Source organism: Dromaius novaehollandiae, unplaced genomic scaffold, assembly GCF_036370855.1.
Source record: "Dromaius novaehollandiae isolate bDroNov1 unplaced genomic scaffold, bDroNov1.hap1 HAP1_SCAFFOLD_93, whole genome shotgun sequence".
Classification (NCBI taxonomy): Eukaryota; Metazoa; Chordata; class Aves; order Casuariiformes; family Dromaiidae; genus Dromaius; species Dromaius novaehollandiae.
This window is the reverse complement of record NW_026991498.1, coordinates 32,443-55,263: the sequence shown is the minus strand read 5'-3', so window position 1 is coordinate 55,263 and position 22,821 is coordinate 32,443. Positions and strand designations below refer to the sequence as shown.

Here is a 22,821-nt window from a genome sequence, read left to right as displayed (position 1 = left end):
AGGTAAAATATTTGGGTTTTATCTTAAAAGAAGGACACAGGCTAGTTGATCCAGAACGAGTAAAGACAATTCTTGATATGCCTCGTCCTGTAACAAAAAAACAGCTTAGGGGATTTTTAGGAGCTGTAGGATTCTGCCGACCGTGGATTCCTGGGTTAGCAGAATTTACTAAGCCTCTGGTACAGGCAACAAAAAAGGAGGAGATAGAGCCTTTGGCCTGGGGCCCAGAAAGGGAGAAAGCTTTTACATCTGTGAAAAAAGCGTTGGTTTCAGCCCCTGCTCTAGGATTACCAGATTATAGCAAACTATTTGAATTATTTGTCCATGAACGACAGGGAGTAGCAAGTGGGGTACTCACCCAAAAACTAGGCCCTCACCGTAGACCAGTGGCCTATTACTCCACGCAACTAGATGAGGTAGCTAAAGGCACTCCAGGATGCATCAGAGCAATAGCAGCTACTGCAGCTCTTATTGAAAAAAACACGACCTGTAGTTTTGGGTCATTCATTGACTGTGTATGTGCCACATGAAGTAGAACTGTTAATGAAGCAATATGCGACTCAAGCACTATCCCCACAGAGAGCTCACCGCTATGAACTGATAATACTGCATGCAGATAATGTGACTTTAAAAAGATGCAATATTTTAAATCCAGCAACACTATTGCCTCTACCGGAGGACGGAGAGCCACATCATTCCTGTGAGCAGGTGGTCGTCAGCTCGAGCAAGCCCTGGGAGGAGCTTAAAGATGAACCTTTGGAGAACCCGGACTTAGTTCTGTTTACAGATGGATCATCCTATTATTTGGACGGAAGACGTCACTCCGGCTATGCTGTCACTAACATCTTTGAGGTGCTCGAGGCCAATCCTTTGTCTCCATCAGTAAGTGCTCAAGGAGCAGAATTAATAGCATTGACCCAAGCAGCAAAAATAGGTAAGAACTTGCGGGTAAATATCTATACCGACTCTAAATATGCATTTGGAGTGTGTCATGCAACAGGGATGTTATGGAAAGAACGAGGATTCTTTTCGTCATCAGGAAAGAAATTAGCTAATGGAGAAAAAATACGTAATTTGCTGGAAGCAGTTCAACTGCCCAAAGAAATTGCTGTAATACACTGCCCAGCCCATACTAAAGACACTACAGAAATTAGCAGAGGAAATGCTTTAGCCGACGCTGCTGCAAAAGCTGCAGCTCGACAGCCTCTGAAAGAATGTATGGGGGCAGTTCCAAGGATGGACCAGAGTGAGTGGCCAAACTTAATAGACCCCAAAACTATGTATGAAAAAGACTGCTCAGTGGAAGAGAAAAAACAATGGGAACAGTGGGAAGCAAAACAAAGTGATGATGGAATATGGACAATTGGGGAAAAACCAATTCTACCAAAAAAATATTTAATTACTATAGCTAGGTGGTTTCACGATAAAGCTCATGGGGGAGCCGAGGCAATAGCTAAACAGGTACAGAAAGTATGGGCTGCTCCAGGAATTTATGCAGCTGCTAAAAGAATAACAAATAGCTGCCCGACCTGCCAGAAGTTTTCAAATAACAAGCTGTGGCGGACAGATGAGTGAACTTTTGCCTTAAACATTTCTTGGTACATAAGGTGCAAGCAAACCAAAACCCCAAACAAGCCATCTGTTCCCAGCGGAAACAGGACTGAGCTGCTGCGACCCCTGAAATGGTCTCCCTGCGACCATTCGGGACACACCGAGCCTGCGCTGAACCGGACCACGATCGGACAGAGACTTTGGGACCTGGACTGCAAATTACTGCCGCTTAACACAACTTTTATAAAACTTGCTTAGCCGCACTCCCTAGTTCAGTGAGAAAGGGCCCCAGAGCTGGTGCAGACTGGAAAGATAAGGGAGTTACAAGCAGTTTGCATTCCTGTGTGTCACACTCCAGGAGGGAGGATGTCAAGGCTTTGAAATAAGGCCTGCTTGGGCGCCAGGACCCTGGGAAACACAGCCTCCCCTCACTGCTGAAACAGTGTTAATTAGGGGGGGTCTGGATTATATCCTCCTCGTCAGGACCTTGGAAGATAACACCTATTGTCACTGCTGGGGCAGTGCTAATTGCTGGAACAACACCTGTTGGTCAGGGCCCTGAGAAAGAAGGGCAGAACCCGAGGAATCAACACATTTGTCAGCAGAAACCGCAACAGTAAAGATAAGGGAGAAAAGCAGCCTGCCTGGGAACAACGATGAGACCCAATAGGGAGCAGGAGACCCCAGACCCAAAAATTACTATTGGTCTGAACTACCGCGTGAGGGGCGGGAAACTTAATTTGAAAAAAGCTATAATTGCCCAGGGATTTCTTTGTTCAGGGTCCCTCTTTGGAGGCACCCAACTCGAGCTGTAACTACTGCACGTGTGTCATTCCAAACTTTTCAGCGGGAACCTAGGGTCGGACCCTGCTCGAGTTGTAATTACTGCACGCGTATCGCTAAAATTTACACCCAGGGTGAAGAGGACCAACGGGACGCCGCTGGATCCACGGGTGGTGATATCTCTTTCTCTCTCCCCCTTTTCTCTCTCTCTCTTTCTCTCTCTCCTCCCCTTCGCCTTCTCCCCCCACCTTTTCTCCCCACTCCGTGGAAAATAAAGTTAAAAGGTTGTACGATATTTGACCGGTTTTAGCGTCTTAATCTCGTCCTTGGGATCGTAACGACCCCCCCCCCCGATATTGGATCGGGACACAAGCCAAGCTCAGATTTGGGGGGGGCGACCATGGGCTTACTTCCCTTTCCAGAAGCTGCAAATAGATTATGCAGATATGCCATCTGTCTATGGATACAAACACTTGTTAGTGATAGTAGATCAGTTATCAGGCTGGGTAGAAGCTTTCCCAACAAGAAAGGCTGACACAGGGGGAGTGGTAAAAGCCTTACTAAAAGAAATCATACCCAGGTATGGGGTCCCAGAAGCCATTGATTCAGACAAGGGTGCCCATTTTACAGCAAGCATAATCAATCAGTTATGTAAATCGTTAGGAATAAAAAGAAACCTACATACTCCTTATCACCCACAATCTTCAGGACAAGTAGAAAGAATGAATAGAACATTAAAAGAGAAAATAGCAAGAATATGCACACATGCTAGCCTAAAATGGCCAGAGGCATTAAACTTAGCTCTATGGGATGTTCGAAATTCTCCACGGCAACCCATAGGACTAACACCAGCAGAAATTCTTTTTGGGAGACATTTAGCGATACCAGGGACTTATATCCCTGCTAAGACCAGCCTATTAGACGGAGATGAACGAGTAACACAATATGTACTAGCCTTACAAGAACGGTTTAAGGCTTTGCAAAATCAGGCTCAGTGGTTTCAGCCGGTGCCATCAGACATTCAGGCACATGATATACAGCCTGGAGATAAAGTGCTGATAAAGGTATTCTCACGAAAAACAAAATTAGAACCAAAATGGGAAGGACCCTATACTGTATTGTTAAGTTCTTACTACGCTGTTAAAATTCTAGGAAAAGAGAATTGGATTCACCACTCTCACGTGAAACGAGTGACAGTCCAAGAAGCAAGCACAGCAGAGGTTGCAGCAGAACAATGAAGACAACCACGTAAAGCTCGATGGGATACACGACTTCCCCAGGGTAATCTGTTGGGACTCGCCTCACTAACACAAATCTCTTTCCCTCTACTGCACCCTGCAGGATGGCAGGCAGAAGTGCCGTGCTCATGTTGCTGTTTCAAACCCTGGCAATGCTACTTTCCCTAAGCTGTGGTCAAAGAACCTTAGAGTGGCCATGGTCCCAGGCCCGTGTTAAGTATACCGGAAGTATGGGATCAAATTCTACTAAAAACTGAAACCTCTCAACCCTGGTCATGCATGGAACTGAAGTATACTCAGAAAATGAATGGAGCTGGGATAATACTAACCAACTTCCCCAACTCCTGGGAGGGACAGGAAAGGAAATAAAGATAGGGTGTCGAATGATCAACGGGTCCACCCACGAGAAGGCGACTCAAATCTCTCTCACTAAAATCAAATCAAATGAAAAAGAAAGGAAAATTTGTGCCACTGAAAACCTGGATTGTTGGTACAATTTTACCTTAGAACAGCCTGTTTTAATAGTTTGTCTGTGGGCTCACCACAATGTGGGACTATCATTTGAATTTAAAATAGACATTATTGAGCCCAGTACAGCAATACCTACCCTGACTACAATTATTTCCACCAATATAAATAACTCTGTTACCATGAAGAGTAAGAAAACCTTATCCCCACAAAATTTTGAAATTGGACCGTATGTGATTAGAAATACAGGCCAACAATGAGTGTTATTTAATCCATCATGGTCTCTCAAATGAGTAGAGCTATTAATGCAAATTAATATCTCTACAATCAAACCGACCTGTTCACCATTCTTAGGTACGTCCTATGTGGGATGGACGGCGTGGTTACATAGGCGAACCCTCACCTCTCCAAAACGAACAAGGAGAGATGTGACCGGTATCATAGGAACAGGATTGGGAGTCCTAAACAGTATAGATGCTGAAGTACTCGTAAATAAACTGAGCACAACAACAAGTGACTTATACAGATTAAAACATCCATTGAAGTCTTCCTTATTAGCATTAGGAACTAACCAATGGCTTTCATCTGAGATATTACCTCAATGGGAAAAAATGAATGAAAAAGATCACCAATTGATAATAGATGCACTTGGGGAAGCCCAAATTAATAGTTCCCTGGCCCTCAGTTGCATCCAAGCTCAACTGTGGATGCAATCTATGGCAGCAGCGATTATAAGGGAAGGGGAAGAGGGCACTTTACCCACTGAAATTCAAAAGGTAATTTGGGATAATGCGACCAAATTTGAAAAGGAATTCCAATCCTGGTGGTATCTGGTCAATTTTACTTATGATCCTATCAACACTAAGGCCACAGCCTTTGTTTTAACAATACGTAATGCTTCAACATATACAATATATCCAATCATTGCGTTAGGATTAAATCACCATGGAGCTATACTCTATCCATTGGAACATAGAGTATGGGCCCAACAAAATGGAAATAAATGGCAAACTGTGGACGTTAGCGCATGTATTGTACAGGAACAGCAAGGGTTTATTTGTGAAAGTAATACTATCAAAGCCCAAGACATTTGTCTTGACACTGAGCAAAATGTTTGTCATTTTGAAATACACCCTGATAAAACACCTGAAACTATACTTGTATATATTGGGAGAGGGTGCGTATGTATGAGAATCTTTTGTAGTCTTATAGTTATAGATGGCATTGTAGTAGATATGAGTAATCATTCAAATATTTGTATTTGTAACTTTACCAAAATCATGGGATGTGATTTCAATTATTCAGCTCCTATCACGTCTTATCAATTGTTACAATCTAATTATACATTAATTCAAAATTTACTACCTACCCCCATTGGGATGAATCTCACCCTGGTAAAGAAACTACTACAACATGATGATTTGCATCGACTGCTAGAGCGCATCCGGAACAGTGGACAGAAAACTCTAATCACTGTTCACCATGATGCAAAAGAGATACATCATATCTTAGAAAGGGTAAAAAGGGACGGAGAACATCATGGCTGGGAAACTCTTCTAGGGTGGTCACCAACCGCAACAGGGATTTATAATCATGTATTGCACCCAGTAGTAGTTGTGTTAAGTTTAACTGTTATGCCTATTGCTTACGATCATATTATACATAAGATTATGGAAAGTGATAGTATGCCTCGAAAGACTTCGAGAACTCTGTTTAAAATATTAGCAGGGATGCTTCATAAAAACAAAGGGGGGAAACTGTTAAAGAATAGTGAATTGAAACTGTCTAGAAATGGCTGCTTAGCACAACTTATATAAAACTTGCTTAGCATGAGTGGCTAGATTTGCTGAAGCCTTAGGCCAAGCGTGGGAAAAGTAACGAATCTTTACTTAGTTTAATAAAAAATAGTGCCTCAGAGCTCGTTCAGGCTGGGCAGATAAGGGAGCCACACGCAGTCTGCGCACCTGTGTCACCGACTCCGAGAGGGAAAACGCCAAAACAATGGGGAAAAATAAGACCTTGGGAGACAACTGCCAGACCCAACAAAAACAGAGGTACAACCGTCATCAGAGACTGCAAAAAACAAGAATAAGGAGAAAAACAGCTTGCCTCAGAAAGATGATGAGACCCAATGAGGAGCAGGAGACCCCAGACCAAAAAATTACTATTGGTCTAACTATCGCGTGAGGGGTGGGAAATGGAAGTCGAAAAGACTATAATTACCCAGAATTTGTTTATGTTAGGGTCCCTCTTCGGAGGCACCCAGCTCGAGCTGTAATTACGGCACGCGCGTGATTAAAATTATCTGATTTGTTTTCATTTGACTCTGAACTTTTCTGCGGGAACCTAGGGTCGAGCCCTGTTATGGTGGCCGACAGGCCTAACTTCCATAACACGAAAGCCTTCCCGAAGTCAAGGTAGACAACAGCCACTGCTCTCCCCTCATCTACCCAGCCAGTGATTCCATCATAGAAGGCTATCAGGTTGGTTAAGCATGATTTCCCCTTGGTGAATCCATGCTGACTGCTCCTGATCACCTTCTTGTCCTTCACATGCTTAGAGATGGCATCCAGGATGAGCTGCTCCATCGCCTTTCCAGGGATGGAGGCGAGGCTGACTAGCCTGTAGTTCCCTGGGTCCTCCTTCTTGCCCTTTTTGAAGACTGGAGTGACATTAGCTTTCTTCCAGTTCTCAGGCACCTCTCCTGATCGCCATGTCCTTTCAAAGATGATGGGGAGTGGCCTAGCAATGGCGTCCGCCAGCTCCCTCAGCACTCATGGGTGCATCCCATCAGGACCCATGGACTCGTGGATGTCAAGTTCCTCCTCCCCCCCCCCCCCCCAAGAGTAAAGTAATTCCTGTAGGAGGTCATTTTGGATATTGGGAAAGTCTGATATTTCTAGTAATACCACATATAGTCAATCGGACAAAGGAAATAGGACAGATTTTTGACGGTCAAGATTTGAGTCACAAACCAGTCTTTACCTGGGATTTGATAATGGTGTAATATGCACAGATAGGAGAAACTCAAGTGCATTATGGGTGCTAAACACCTGCTCTGAAATACCTGGCAATGGTCGCCAAGAGAGAAGCGTGTCAGGAAACACAGAAGCTTTCTATATTTTGTGATGGCAGTTCTTAACATGCAGAACGTGTTTGATCTTTTGTCCAGCCCAAGACCACAATAACCAGCAAGATTTTCCTCCTTTTGAGCACTGTTCTGTGGGTATTTCAACATGAGGAGCTAGTCAGAGTATCCAAAAAGTAGAACTTATTTGTTTACCCCTTTGCAAATGTATTTTCAAGCAATAACAGGAACAACCCCCAAACCCCAGACACAGTAGAATAACTGCAGAATTAGAGCAGCATCCTTGGGCATTTATTAATCCAGAGAGTTATTTCCTTGGTATGTTATCTGCTCCTTTTTCTTGATTATTATTCTTAATTATAAATGCAATTAAAATTTATTTCAATTTTTATTAAACATGAAAACCAGAAGCAAAAGAGTAAACAAATCTCTCTCAAATTTCAGAGAAGTTTCTCTGTAGCTTCATTATTTAATTGATATAACTGGTGATACACACGCTTAGTCAGGACAAACCAATGAGTGCAATAATAAGCACATATCAAGTGCCAGATCCTCATTTGGTCTCAGGGAAGATAAGAATCTTAGCATTATTCATTCTCTCAGTTTGAACAGATTGTGAAGCCTGTCCTAGTGCTTCTATTCCAAGAGGTGTAGGGCCCAGCAGAAGCTTGCATTCAATTCAGAACATAGCATTTTAGAGTTTATTATTTCCCAGAGCAATTTTAAGAGAGTTGCCTCTTCCACTACTACCCCTCGCCCCCGAGTCTAAAGAACAGAATTCCTGTCCCACATGTCCCAAGCTTGTTCGCCTCTCTGAATTCATGAACATGAAATGGCAGCAGGGAGTAACACAAAAGCAATAGTCTGAAAATTGCTGTAACAATTTGGAATAGTGTGAATCAAAGGGACAAAACAAGTGACAAGGAACAAGTGGAAGGAAAAAATGAAAGCTTTTTATTGCTTGTGTATATGGGCCTGAAGTCTGGCTAGTGAAGGACTCAAAGATGTAGGTATGAGGCCTTCTCTGCCCTTATCCGAGGCTGACTCCTAGTTCTGCAATGCAAATAGAACAGAAACACCATGAACTCCTTCCTTCCAGACTGGTCTGCATAATTGCAACTCTACTAGCTACACTCTTACTCAGGCCTTCAGTCTCCTGACCTTCCTGTGGCAGAGGCCATAAAGAGACCCAGAGAGATCAGGCTAGGTGCAAACAGGTGATGCCCCACTGAATATCTATTCAATGCCTCAAGCCTTCTCCAAACTCAGTTCAAATCAGTGCTGGGATGGTGACTAAAGATCCAGGTGAGACCAACTTGGGTTGGGCAAAATGCTTGGGAGAACTTGCTACCCATAAAACAGCCCTTGTTACAATGGACGTTCATTCTTGGGCAGATAGTAAAGAATGCGCCTCAGGAATGCAAACGAGAGCCAAAACTAGCTGCTCCCACCCACAGCAGGCCAGAAGGCTGCACACCCTCCTGGCAGATGCAGGATTGGCAGATTCACACAGGTATCATCTCTGCATGTGATTTAGTGAGACTTTTGCCTTTAGCTAGGAATGCAGCAACACATCCTGGAAAAGCATCTACTAACACAAAACACAATATCCTGTTTGCTTAACAACCCCAGTTGCATGCAATGCAGGGCTTGGTGCTGTCCTTTGGGAGACTGGCTTCATTCTTCCTGCCTCCCCAGACCTCAGTGGGACTGGGTTTATCTACTCAAAGGATCTGCTTAAGGGTCCTGTCCAAACCCCCACCACCAACAACGAAGGTGGGGGGAGATTCAGAAGGCATCAGGGCTGGAAAGGTCAGAGGCTAAACCACACAGTCAGCTAGGGCCACATTGCCCTTGTTGCAGATGCATCTCCCCCTGTCCCCCAGAAGAGCTCAACAGGGTAATGTTTTCACAGGGGCTTTCAAAGCTTGAGCTGGCTCAGCAAAAGAGGAGTGACCGTGCTTTCTACCTCCCCCCCCCCCCCCCCCCCCGTGCAGGATTGCAGCAGGAGGAGGGAGATCCCCTCTGTATCCTCTGTTCACAGGGGGGCGGGGCTTTCCTCCTCTGTCCTTTCCAGGATGCACCCTCAAAGCCTCGGTGGGTCCCACACCTTCCAACCTCGGCTCCATGTTCCCCTCCCCTCCTCTCCCCTCCCCCATCACCCTACCTGGAGCTAGATTGCTCCCCCTCCTCCCCGGAAATTTTTTGTTTTGCATTGTTTTTTTAAACGTCTTCCCCCTTAGCCATCCATGCTCACAGGAAGGAAGCAGCAACAGGCTCCTGGAAGCCCTGGGGAGAGAGATCAGCTTGATAAAAAAAGAACTCAAACACCACACTCCTCCCCCAAGATGAGGGCGTTGCACTGAGAAATCTCCCTCCTACCACCCAGCAGGCACCTCGCTCAGCCCCTCCCCACTTCTCTCCACCCCCCAGCCACGGTGATAGGCTGGGTCCCGGCGATGGAGCTTGTATACATATACGTTCCCTGCCTTCCTAGTACGTGCTGGGGTTGGGTGGTGCGGCGCGTGCAGTAGAGTTGGAGGGGCTATGCTCGGAGAAACTCCTCAGTGCAAGGGGAAAAAGTGCGTAGCCTGGGGGTAGGGAGGAGGAGCTGTTTCGTCCCTGCTGGGAAGTTAAAGACTTTGAGTGGTGCGTTTTGGTCCCTGTCGGCAAGTTGTGTGTGCGTAAAGGAAGGAGCAGCCTATCCGTCTCTCTTTCCCCTCCCTCGCTCTTGTCCATGTAAGTGCTGGGGGTTGCGGTCGCGCAGCGGCGATGAGTGGAGCTAGTGAGCAGGACCGCGAGGATAGCATATGGTCCTCAGTGGCCGCGGCTCGGGTGCACGCTCGGTCCCAGGACCTGGGCTCCGCGCGCCTCTCCCCCCCCCCCCCCATGGGTGCAGCGCAGTAGGGGTTTATCAGAGAGGATGGCCAAATGGCTGAACAAGTACTTCAGTCTGGGCAATAACAAGACCAAGAGTCCTCTGCGGCCTGACTACCACGATAAGCGCGATGGGGCCAGCAGCACGTCTGGCTCTGACGGCCTACACTATCACTATTGTATTTTGCCTGGCTTCCTACACCACCACCTGTGTGGCAACACCAGCGACCTGCTCTGTGCCTACCACGCCCAGAAGGACCGTGACTTTGAGGACCCCTACAGCAGGCCCGGCTCGTCCTTGTGCAAGTTGTGTGCTGTATACCACCTGGACTACTACGTGCCTGAGAACTTGGATGAGGCAGCCCCCAAGGCTTTCTCCTCCTCCTGTTGTGCCAGGACCTCTATGCTCTCTGCTGCTACTCCCATTGGCTCTCCACGCCTCTTCCACAGCCATAGCAAGAATCAGCTGGCCCTGCTGCCTAATATCAAGTACACTTCCTCTGAGCACCACCTCATCAAGGTTGAGAGTGGTTGCAGCCATGCTCCCGATAGCGCTGCTTCTATGGTCACTTGGAGTTCCCTGGGTAGTGTTGCCAAGAAGCTCAACAAGGGCCTCGAGCAACTGAAGACCCCTGCCCCCCCTACCAAGAAGGAGAAAGTAAGATGTCTCCTCTTCCTTTCTCCCCCTCCCCACCTTGGTCTAGGGTGTAGGGCTGGGCATGTACCCACCCTGGGAAGAGTTTTGGGGGGGGGGGGAATTGTTCACTAGCGGTTCAGTAGCATAACTCCATCTCGAGCTGATGTGAAGGGCTCACAGCTCCCCATTGCTGTGTGCAACTCTCTTCCCCCCCCCAATCCCCTTGGAGCCTTAAAGCATTAGCCTACAATTGCCCTGGTTGGGGAGTTGCCTTGCTCCAGACTTCTGGGCAAGCAGTGTGTGTGTGTGGGAGAGTAGTACCTTCTTGCTTAGGCTCTTGAACTCGCTTCCCTTATGCTGGAACAGATTTGCAGATATGTCCAGCACTGCCCTGAGGAGCACAAAGTCTCCTCCCTTCCTCCACCATCTTGACTTGGTGTGCAACTACTGATAGGAGCTTGAGTCCCTGGGGGGATGCCTGGGAAGCCCCAGGCTTTTGGGATAAAGTTGTGGCCCTTCTTGGGCCTTCTGCAAGTGGTTGTGGTGTGTATACTTTGCTACCTCTCCCCTGGTCCAAAGAAAGAACGAGATTCTGTGTGAGTGGGGAGAAGAGGCGCTAGGCGTGCATAGTAGGGTTGGATGGGGGAAAGGGAGCTTATTTTTGCCTGTGAACTACTATGATTTGAGAGCCACTCATGATTTGGGTAGTCACATACAAAGGATGTCACTGCAGGGTTGGGTCCTGGTGCTTAGTGATGGATTAAGCCCAGAGGTACTGATGTGATGATCCTTGGAGGCATACTGCCTGCTGCTCCCTTGTTCTCAGTGTAACTGTCATGGATGCATACCAAGTCCTTGGCTTATTTCTAGAGAGTGCTGTAATTAAAATCTTGCAATGTTGCCTTGTCTTCCTGTGTGAGAACTGGTTCTTTGCTAGGAGTGCACAGAGGCTGCTTGGTCTTGCTTGCTTGTGTTTTTCTCCATGCTGTAACTTAAGTTGCAGGAGTGTTGCTGGTGGCTTTTTTTTTTTTTTTTAAAGTGCCTGTGCTTCTTGACAGCTGTTCTGTGTAGGGTGAGCAGTATGCCTTAAAGGCCTCCATATGCAGGAGACTCTCTAATTGAATAAATCAAATCTCAAGATCAGGGAAATGGTAATAAGGCTGCTGTACAGACCGCTTAATAGCCAAGCATGCAAAACATTTGGAAAGGTCATCTTTGTAGGTTAATAATCTTCCACTAACCCGAATTATTTTGCTGCTTGTTACAGGCTTTGGGTGTGGGGTAGTAGGCTTGTGCACTCTAGGTGATGACTGTGCATCAACTGAGCTCCTTATGTCTGTTGCAGACTGATTAACCCATAGGAAGGCTTTATGTTGTGATAATATCAGACTGCCTGCTTTATAAGGTGGAGATTTGTCAGATGTTTGTAAGTGACTTTTTTTGCCTCCCAGTTCAGTGGTGAAGGTGAGGTCCTTGAAAGTCCTGTCAGTTGCAGCATGGTTATGTGTACATAGCTTTGTGCCATCATGGGCACAGACCTGAAGCAGACTACAGAGCTACAGGCTGTCACAATTGCTGTGTTGTCTTCTAGTAGTGTTTCTCTACAGGTATTTACCAAGTACTGTAGACACTGGTGGAAAAAGCTGTGCTCTGATGAATTAGATTACAGATGGTGAGCTCTGTAGCAGGAAAGTAGCACTAATCATTTTATAAGCACAGTCTGTATCCCCATCTTGTAGGGATGACAGTATAATTTTGCTTTCTGTTATCATGGAAATTATATATTTTTTTTCTAATTGACAATTATGTAAGTTGGAGTATGAGTTCAGTGTAACAGTTGCATTGCAAGAATTCCTAATAACTGTTAAACACTATCAGTTTAAATGATCTGTGTGTGCATGTTTAACCATATAACATTATTGCATTGAGTGATGATGCATTTCCATGACAATCCGAGTTGATAAATTATATCCTGTCCAGATGCAGTCCCAAATAAATCAGCTTGTCATGATGATAAGATTAAAACTCTAGGTGCTTATTACATTGCTAATCATTTTTAGATGTTCCTGACTGCAAGCAGTTTCAGAAAATTGAATAATTCAAGTGAAAATCTCAATATATGTTTCAGTCTTCTGTCAGTTGCATGAGTTGAGACCGTGCATTCCCTCCTAGGCAAATACTTCTTACAACTGTATGCTCTAGGGAAAAAAAAATACTGCTCAGGGCAAAGCACTTCTAAATACAACTGATGGATTCTTATTGGGCATGGGTTTTGGGGGTTTTTGTGTTTTGTGGGTTCTTTATTTTTTTTAAACTGTCTTTCAAAGTAGAAACTGCATCTGTTATCAGGTGTCTTGTTATAAAAATGTATGCTGTAATCATCCAACTCAAAGAACTGCTTTTTTTAGTTCAGTGGCTTCTCTAAGCCCTTGTTGCAGGGGTCATAACAGATCTTAAAGCTACAAGTTGCTCATCCAACATAAATGTAATTCCAAAAGGTTGCAGAACACTCATACTGTATCTTTCTGTTGTTTGAGAGAGAGAGAGAAATGCAAGTGGCAGGCAGTCTTAAAATGTCTAAGAGACAAAAACAGCTCTAAACCTCAAATGGCACATACTAGTGTGACCTTTCCCCCAACCTTTCTATAGCTGGTTGATAAACTTAATGTAAAAGCTGCAGATCTCTGAGCCCTCCTCCTCACCCCAATTAAGCTTTGTGTAGCATCTTGCAGTGGTGGGAGAGTAGTGCTATTGCTGTCTCTTCTTAAAATGTCTGTGCTTCCATTTGTTTCTTCTTTATAATTATTGTCCTGTGGAGGTGTGTGGGGAGAGGTGACATGTACATTCTGTTGTAACTTTTGCTAGTGCTTTTTGCCATGAAATAAATGAAAGGATCTTGTATAAGCAGATGAGGTCTGGGGGAGTGAGGGAGCAGTAGGTAAAATTCAAAGCAGTTGAGAGCATGCAGAGAGGTGGGAGAACTGTGTATGTGGTCATGTTAGAAATTGCCAAGCTTTTTTATTTACTGGCCTTTATCCTCCGCTATGCCTCTGTATTAACTCCTGGGCTGTTGACTGTAGTACAAAGCACTAATTCTCATTGTACTGCAACACATGGAAGGGTGGGAGTGTTCAAAGTGTTAGGTTTGAGGTTGAAAGTTGTAGGCAAAAGCATCAGAGGGGAGGGGACATAACTTGCATCTCCTAAATCTCCTTTTATTTTCTGATATGGTCCTCCCCTCCCCCCCATTTCCCTAGAGTCTTGTCTTTCAACTTTGTCTCAGTCACACCTGTTTGTATTCTTAAATTTCCTTAGGGTGCCTCTAGTAATTCAATATCTTGCATTTCTACAGTAGCTTTAATCCTGAAGGATTTGAAAGCATTTCACAGACCCCCATACACGAGATTCATACTGGCCACTGATGAACTCAAACCACTTTTAGTGTATAACATAACGATTATTTAATAGTGCTGTGGGACCAGGGTTCCAAAAGGTAACTGGATGAAGAATGTGTGTAAGCAGAACACCTTTCTTCAATTCAAATCTTGCTCTTTTTGTTGTCCGAAAAGCAGATTCGTTGCCCGGTGTGCAATGAGCCAATAATTACACACTCAGGAGAGACATTTATTTATTTATTTCAGAGTTGCGCAAGCCTGGGTGCTCGGTGGTTTCCCACAAATCAAGCACACCCCCCCCAACTTTTCAAGTAGCATTTATACACACAAATTGCCAGATTTGCGACTTTCCCTTTTACACTGATTGGTTAGTGATTTCTTCATTCCCTGGATCCCACCCCTGCTCCTCAAGGTCCTGGTCAATTAACACTGCCCCAGCTGGGTCAGTAGGTGTTATCTCCCAAGGTCCTGAGGAAGAAGACATAATCCAGACCCCTTAATCAACACTGTTTCAACAGTGAGAGGAGGCTTTGCTTCCCAAGGTCCTGGCACCCAAACAGGCCTTATTTCTCAGCCTTGACATCCTCCCTTTCGGAGAGTGGGGCACAGGAATGCAGACTGCTTGTAACTCCCTTATCTTTCCAGCCTGCACCAGCCCTGAGGCCCTTTCTTACCGCACTAGGAGCGCGGCCTAAGGCTTCAGCAAATTTAGCTACTTATGCTAAGCAAGTGTGCGGCTACTCATGCTAAGCAAATTCTGCCTAAGATAGAAGTTATCCAAATCTACCTACTTCAAACATTCTTTCTGAGCTTCTCAGGGTTGTCTTGTAACAATTCCCCCCTTTGAGACTTATATGATCATTTTCATATTAGTCTCACTCTCTTAAAATCTTTCCCATATTAGTTTTGTAAAACACTTAGAAATGCATTGAATCACTACATAAACGCATACAAAAACTACTAGCACCATTCCCAAAATTGTTAAACATTTTTTAACCCATGAGCTCACATCAGGGAACCAGGAAGTCAACCATTTCCATGTTTCTTCAAATCCGAAAGAAGTATCATCTTTCTGAACCTCATGTAAGATTTCAGTCTGCTTCCAGATTTCATTTAGATCGGTAGAAATTCTCCCGCTTTGATCCACATATACACAGCAACTAGTATTTATTACTGTACATACTCCTCCCTGAGATGCCAATAACATATCTAGAGCCATCCTGTTTTGGGTACTTATTTTAGCAATTTCTGAAACCTCCTCTTGTAAAGCTGCAATGGCATCAGAGGTTTTATTCCCTATTTTTTCAATAACTGCTGAAATATTTACTATTGCTTTTTCAAGTTCACTCACTCCCAATTGTGGAAACAGCCACCTTACGAATGACTGAAACCTAGTAGGTCGATCTATTAAAGGATTATTGACCCTCTTTTGTCTCCTCATGAATGTTCTTAGCCAGGATTTTTGATATTTATTACTCAATTCTTTTCTTATAGTAACATTAGGGATTATTGCCCCTAAAGTACATGTCCCTGACCAATTAGGAGGTAGCACTTTTCGTGCCTTGTTCCCACACAACCAATACCATCCACTACCTTTCGGAACATGCCACCCATTTAGTTCCTTACTTGGCCACTTATAACCTATTTCAGGTATATGAGAGCAATTTTTATAACCTCCCACCTTAATGGCTCCAGTACAGTTGATCGGTTGCTTTCCATAGGGTACAGTTTTTTTCCCACCATCTATTACTATTATTACATCTTCGGATACATTGATAATAATCTCCTGTCACACTCTGGACTTCCCATTCCTGTTCGGTTGTTTCATCATATTTCGTTTGATCACTATCATTTCTTATCTGTTTCATAAATTCCATAAAGGAAAAATTAAGAGGCACTCCAGTTAGGGGGAAGCCCTTGTTGGAATGTTCAGGGAAGTGGGTACACACCCAGCAATCCTTCTGGTTAATTATCTTCATAGATTTCGTAATTACTTCCAAATGGAGATTGTGACTCCAAAATCCTTCCTGATTCCCTTTAATTGTTTGGCTCAGGCAACCTAGAAAAGCTAACCACCACATTTCTCCCCTGGTTATTAAGGAGAACATCATTTTTACACAGATAACATAACAACAATATTAACCCTATTCCTAACAAACAGATTAAAGCAATTCTTCCCTGAATACAATCTAAATTTAAAACCGATTCGCTTCCAATACAACTCATATATCTTTATATATTTTTAACTTTAAAGGTTGAACTTGTTCAGCTTTCCACGTCTCTCGAGGTACTGCTTTCACTCAGGTGTAGTGGATTATTTGTTGTTAGCAGTACAAGATACGGTCCTCTCCACTTTTCTACCAATGGCTCGTCCTTCCAGGTCCGAAGATACACTTGATCTCCCAGCTGGAATGAATGTACAGGTGAATCTAAAAGTACAGGAGATCTTAACTGGATGTACCTACGGAGAGAAGTAAGAACCTTTGCCATAGACAAGAGATAATCACTTAAAATTTGATTGCCCTTAACGTGCATTTGAATTTCATTTCCAGTTAAATTTACAGTGTAAGGTTTACCATACAGAATCTCAAATGGACTAACTTTCTCCCTAACCCTTGGGGTTATTCTGATTCTTAATAATGCCAGAGGTAGAACATCAGTCCATTTCATCTGAATCTCCTGACACAATTTTCCTACCTGTCTCTTAATTGTTTGATTCATTCTTTCCACTTTTCCACTGGATTGTGGCCTCCAGGGGGTATGTAAGTCCCATTTAATTTGTAGTATTTTTGAGATTTGCTGTACTATTTCTGCTATAAAATGAGGTCCCCTATCTGAAGAAAACCCTTCTGGTACCCCAAATCTTGGTATAATTTCTTTTAATAACATTTTTACTACTTTCCTGGCTTTATTGGTACGACACGGGAAAGCCTCAGGCCATCCTGAAAAGGTGTCAACAATTACCAACAAATATTTATATCCATTACATTTTGGTAATTCAGAAAAATCAATTTGCCAGTAATCCCCAGGCATGAAGCCCCTTTTTACTTCCCCTGGGGGGGGCTTCTTCTGAATCTTGGGATCATTTCTAAGACAGATTTCACATTTTTGTGTAATACCCTTTGCAATTATTAGCATACTGACTCCCACAGCAAATCTTTTAACTGTTTCAACAAGTGACTCGGCTCCCATGTGGGTGCTATCATGTATTTGCTTCATCAGCTTCTTCATTATCGGCAAAGTTACCACACATTGTCCAGTAGATGTTACCCACCATCCTTCGGGAGTTTTTATGCATTTCAGTATTTCTGCTAATTTATTTTCTTTTTCAGTGTATACTGGAATTTCCATTTTTAACATTCTTTCTGGAACTAAGGCTGCCACCGACACGGATAATGCTGCCCTTTTTGCAGCCTCATCGGCCCTTTTGTTCCCTTTAACTATGTCAGTCTGTCCGGACTGGTGCGCTTTGCAATGCATTACTGCTCTTTCTTTGGGTTTATTAACTGCTTTGAGTAGTCTCATAATCTCCTTACTGTATTTTATAGGATTCCCTTGAGAAGATAGCAATCCTCTTTCTTTCCAAATTGCGCCATGGGCATGTATAACCGCAAAGGCGTATTTTGAATCTGTAAACACATTAGTCCGTTTTCCCTCTGATAATTCCAGAGTCCGGGTTAAAGCAATCAGTTCTGCTTTCTGGGCGGATGTATTTGCTGGTAGCGATCTTGCTGCGATTTCTCCTTCCAAAGTGACAACAGCGTATCCAGCCCTTCTTTCTCCCTTTACTATAAAACTGCTCCCATTGGTAAATAATTCCCAGTCTGGATTCTGCAACGGAATATCTCTCAAATCTGGACGGCTGGAACATACTCGCTCAATAGTTTGCAGGCAGTCATGAGCCAACCTCCCCTCTTCATGAAATGGTTTACATCCTACTCGGGGATAACCAGTGATGCCCTTTTTGTTCTAAAACTGCTGCAACAGCATGTGGTACATAAACAGTCACTTTTTGTCCCAATGTCAATTTTCGTGCCTCTTGTATTAACAGCACAGCAGCTGCAACTGCTCTGAGGCATCCTGGCTACCCTGCACTCACTTTATCCAGCTGTCTTGAAAAATAAGCCACAGGTCTTTTCCAATTTCCTAAAGTCTGTACAAGCACTCCCAAAGCCTGGTGCCCTCTCTCATGTACATAAAGCTCAAATGGCTTTGTTAGGTTCGGAAGTCCTAATGCAGGGGCACTCATGAGAGCAATCTTGATTTCATCAAATCCTTTTCGGCACTCTGGAGTCCACTCCAGCAAGTTTCCCGGCCCCTTAACAGCTTCATATAAAGGCTTTGCCATTAATCCAAAATTAGGTATCCACAGGCGACACCACCCAGCCATTCCTAAAAATCCCCTGAGTTCTCTTTTTGATTTTGGGGGGGCGATCTGACAAATCGCTTCTTTCCTTTCGATTCCTAATTTTCTTTCCCCCTGGGATATTTCAAATCCTAGATAGATTATGTTTTCCTTCATGATCTGTACTTTTTTCTGAGACACCCTGTATCCCGCTGTTCCCAAAAAATTTAATAAACTGATGGTTGTTTCTCTACATTCTTCAATCGTGTCTGCCCCCAATAAGATATCGTCCACATACTGTAATAAGGTAGTGGTCTCTTTCTTACCTTGCCATAATTCTAATTCTTTTGCAAGTACATTACCAAAAATTGTAGGGCTGTTCTTGAATCCTTGAGGGAGTACTGTCCAGCACAACTGCATTTTGCGTTTCGTTGTAGGACTTTCCCACTCAAAGGCGAATAATTGTTGACTTTGTTCCTCCAAAGGAATACAGAAGAAAGCATCTTTTAAGTCCAATACTGTAAAATAGACATTGGAATCATTTATTGTTGTTAACAAAGTGTATGGATTGGGTACCACCGGGTGCACATCAGTCACTATCTGGTTAATAGCTCGCAAATCCTGTACTAGACGATATTCTTGTGAATGTGGTTTTCTTACAGGCAGGATTGGAGTATTGTACTCGGATTGACATTCTCGCAACAGTCCATACTTTAAGAAATTATTAATCATAGGCTCCAGTCCAACACGGGCCTCTAACTTCATGGGATACTGTTTTCGCCTTACCGGTTTAGCTCCTTGTTTTAATTCCACCTTTACCGGTTCTGCACATCTGGCTCTTCCAGGTTTCTCCGTTGCCCACACAAAAGGGACTACTGCGTCCATTACTTCAGAGGGAATTTCGCTTGGTCCATCCTCCACCTGTTCGGAATCCAGTGCTTTCTGCAACATATATGCTTGTGCCTTCCAGGCGTTACTTTGTGGAATGTGCACCTTAACTTTGTTTTGATCAAAGGTTATCTGTGCCCCCAGTTTATTCAGTAAATCCCTCCCCATTAGGGGTAATGGGCATTCTGGCATATATAAGAATTCATGTGTTAACACTCTATTTCCTATTTCACATTTAATTGGTTGAAAGAAAGGTTTGACCTCTCGCTTTCCCGTGGCCCCAATTACTGGCATAGAGAATTTACTCATTGGTTCCTTACAGCTATTTAGTACTGAATATGCTGCTCCAGTGTCTACTAAAAATTTAACTGTTTCGTTCCCCAGCTTTACTGAAACCAGGGGTTCGGCTGGGGAATCCAATTCCTCAACCCCCGGTCCCCATCAGTCTGAATCCTCTGTACCAATCATGAGCAAATCTGCCTCTGGAACAGATGCAGACTGAGGCTTCCAATGATCTGATTGTCTCTTCGGGCACTCATTTTTCCAGTGCCCCTTCCCCCTGCAAATTGCACACTGATCTCTCCTCAGCGGAATTCTATTTCCCAAATTCCCTCCTACTCTATGCCCTCTTCCACGTCCTTGTCCTTTCGGAAAACCCCTTCCCTGAGAGGGAGTTTGTGCCCGGGCAAATGCAGCTGCCAAGATTGCAGCATTTTGCCTCTTATCTTTCAGTTTCTCCTTTTGTTTTTCCTTTCTCTCTACTTCTTCCCTGTTATTGTATGCAATTTCTATTAATTGCGATATTGACATCCCCGACATACCATCTACTTTCTGAAGCTTTCTCCTTATATCTGGTGCTGATTGTCCTACAAATAATGTAGTAAAAGTCATTTTATTTGCTTCGTCCTCGGGATCCAAGTCTGTCCATTTTCGGGCAGTTTCACATAACCGCTCGTAAAATGCAGAGGGATCCTCATTCTTACCCTGTGCAACTTGATATAGTTTCGCAATATTTTTGGGCCTAGGTACTCCATGCTTTACCCCATATAATATTAACTGTTGGTACTGTTTAGTCATTAACCTGCCTGCCCCTGTGTTTTGATCCCAACCCGGTTCCCGGGTCGGCATAAAACGGTCTGGTCCGTCTCTAGCATTTTGTCTTTCATTCTCCTCTTGAGCTTTGTCTAATACCATTCTTTTCTCCTCAGGTGCAAGCAAAGTATTTAAAAGCACCTGTAAATCCTGCCAATCTGGATTATGATTCTCAATTATCATTTTAAAGGATTGATACATCTTCTCTGGATTTTCTCGGTACGACCCGGCAGACTCCTTCCAATTCATTAAATCTGTAGTTGAAAAAGGGACCTTCACATACACAGGCATCCCGTCTGGTCCGACTGCTTGACGCAGCGGGGCCTGAATCGCGGGATTTTGTTGAGCCCGAGTAGCCCGAGTTCTGCCTGCAATCGGGTCCCTTATTTCTGCTATCGACACTATCTTGATCTCTTTCCGGAGAGACCAATAATTGTACATCCTCTTCCTCATCACCCACTTTTAAACATCTTTTCCCAATACTACAAGCAGAGCAACACCGAGGCATTTTCTCTTTGTTTCCCATCATCATTAACACATTTGAGTCAGAGATCAATAGCTTACATTTTTTTCTAGTTTCATGATCATTTCTCAGAGAGAAGAACAAATCTACATATGGGACCTCATCCCATTTGTTCTGTCTTCTGCAAAACAACATAAGTTGCAAGATTGTATTATAGTTTAGCGTTCCCATTTCTGGCCATTTTTCCTCATCCTCCAGTTTATACATTGGCCACCACTGAGTACAGTATTCCTTTAATTTTCTCCTTGTTAAAGGATTCCCACCAAACTTACTCCAATGTTTCAGGAACAGGAACAGGAGGATACCCCCACAGACTGTCCTGTTCCCATATTATTACCCTTAAAAGAACGTTCTTACCAATTACGCTTTTGTACACTCCAGTCGTCACTGTCCAAACGTGTACAAAGCTTTCCTTTGGTTACCACAACCAATTACCCTTGTATCATACCCTTTATGCAATGTCTCTTAATAATTACTGCGTTGCACCTTTGAGTCGCTTACCTGTTCCGACCAGGGAGGGTGCTCACGGAGTCCCCGAACAAAACGGTCGGTGCGCGCTGGAGTCCGATGAGCAGTGTCTCCCCGACGGAACTGGCAAGACGATCCGGGCAAGGCTTTACAGCGAGAGTCCCACCTGGGTCGCCAGAAAACTGTTGTCCGAAAAGTGGATTCGTTGCCCGGTGTGCAATGAGCCAATAATTACACACTCAGGAGAGACATTTATTTATTTATTTATTTCAGAGTTGCGCAAGCCTGGGTGCTCGGTGGTTTCCCACAAATCGAGCACACCCCCCCCAACTTTTCAAGTAGCATTTATACACACAAATTGCCAGATTTGTGACTTTCCCTTTTACACTGATTGGTTAGTGATTTCTTCATTCCCTGGGTCCCACCCCTGCTCCTCAAGGTCCTGGTCAATTAACACTGCCCCAGCTGGGTCAGTAGGTGTTATCTCCCAAGGTCCTGAGGAAGAAGACATAATCCAGACCCCTTAATCAACACTGTTTCAACAGTGAGAGGAGGCTTTGCTTCCCAAGGTCCTGGTGCCCAAACAGGCCTTATTTCTCAGCCTTGACATCCTCCCTTTCGGAGAGTGGGGCACAGGAATGCAGACTGCTTGTAGCTCCCTTATCTTTCCAGCCTGCACCAGCTCTGAGGCCCTTTCTTACCGCACTAGGAGCGCGGCCTAAGGCTTCAGCAAATTTAGCTACTCATGCTAAGCAAGTGTGCGGCTACTCATGCTAAGCAAATTCTGTCTAAGATAGAAGTTATCCAAATCTACCTACTTCAAACATTCTTTCTGAGCTTCTCAGCGTTGTCTTGTAACATTTTGAGATGTTATCCATTTTAAGATGTAGCATGTTTTTTTTCTTCACAAAAAGCCTGTCTGTTTTCATAGAAAAGCAGTAACAATACTTCCCTAAAACCATGTTTGTAGTAATAATTAGTTTCTGAATGAGCCAGAAAAGGGCTCTCTGACTTTACATCAACGGTAACTGCAGCTGCACTGCATTTCCTGTGGGCATCTTCTGTTTATAGACCCTGTAAAACTTTTTGGATGATAGGCCAGTAGCATAGGACTGCAGAGGAGTGTTATGTTGCAGAAGTTGCATCTGAATGGATCTCATTCAAGTGAAGTGGTTTGTTTTTGTTTTGTTTTTGGTGGGTGTTTGGGTGTGTGTGTGTTTTTTGTGTTTTGTGGGGAGTAGTTGTTGTTTTCTGGGGTTTTGGGGGTTGTATTGGTGGTTGGTTTTGTTTTTTACTTGCTTGTTTGAAACTGCTTCCCTTCCAGATAAATGTAACTTTTGTCTCTAGTTTCAACTGACTACTTATTAGTTTCAGCAAACAAAAATCTTGCCCCATCTTCTGTGTAACTCCTCCTTGTGGTGTGTGTGGAAAGGAATAAAGTGTTAAACCCTCTGGGAGGGGATCTTGC

The 22,821-nt window shown here is 44.0% G+C and overlaps 1 protein-coding gene and 1 long non-coding RNA gene across 3 annotated transcripts in view; both read left to right on the top strand.

Annotated features, from left to right (window-relative positions):
• The first annotated feature begins 1,453 nt into the window (after positions 1 to 1,453).
• LOC135326985 (uncharacterized) lies at positions 1,454 to 6,359 on the top strand. Its single transcript, XR_010387126.1, has 2 exons — positions 1,454 to 2,507; positions 3,487 to 6,359. It is a non-coding gene; the product is annotated as an uncharacterized LOC135326985 (long non-coding RNA).
• Positions 6,360 to 9,551: 3,192 nt separating this feature from the next.
• Positions 9,552 to 22,821, top strand: part of LOC135326982 (SH2 domain-containing adapter protein B-like) — a 39,610-nt gene continuing 26,340 nt past the window's right edge. For both annotated transcript variants that reach the window (XM_064504626.1, XM_064504627.1), the window contains exon 1: positions 9,552 to 10,663. In XM_064504626.1, coding sequence (XP_064360696.1) covers positions 10,052 to 10,663 — 612 coding nt within the window. In that variant the 5' untranslated portion in view covers positions 9,552 to 10,051. The remainder of the gene's footprint in view (positions 10,664 to 22,821) is intronic.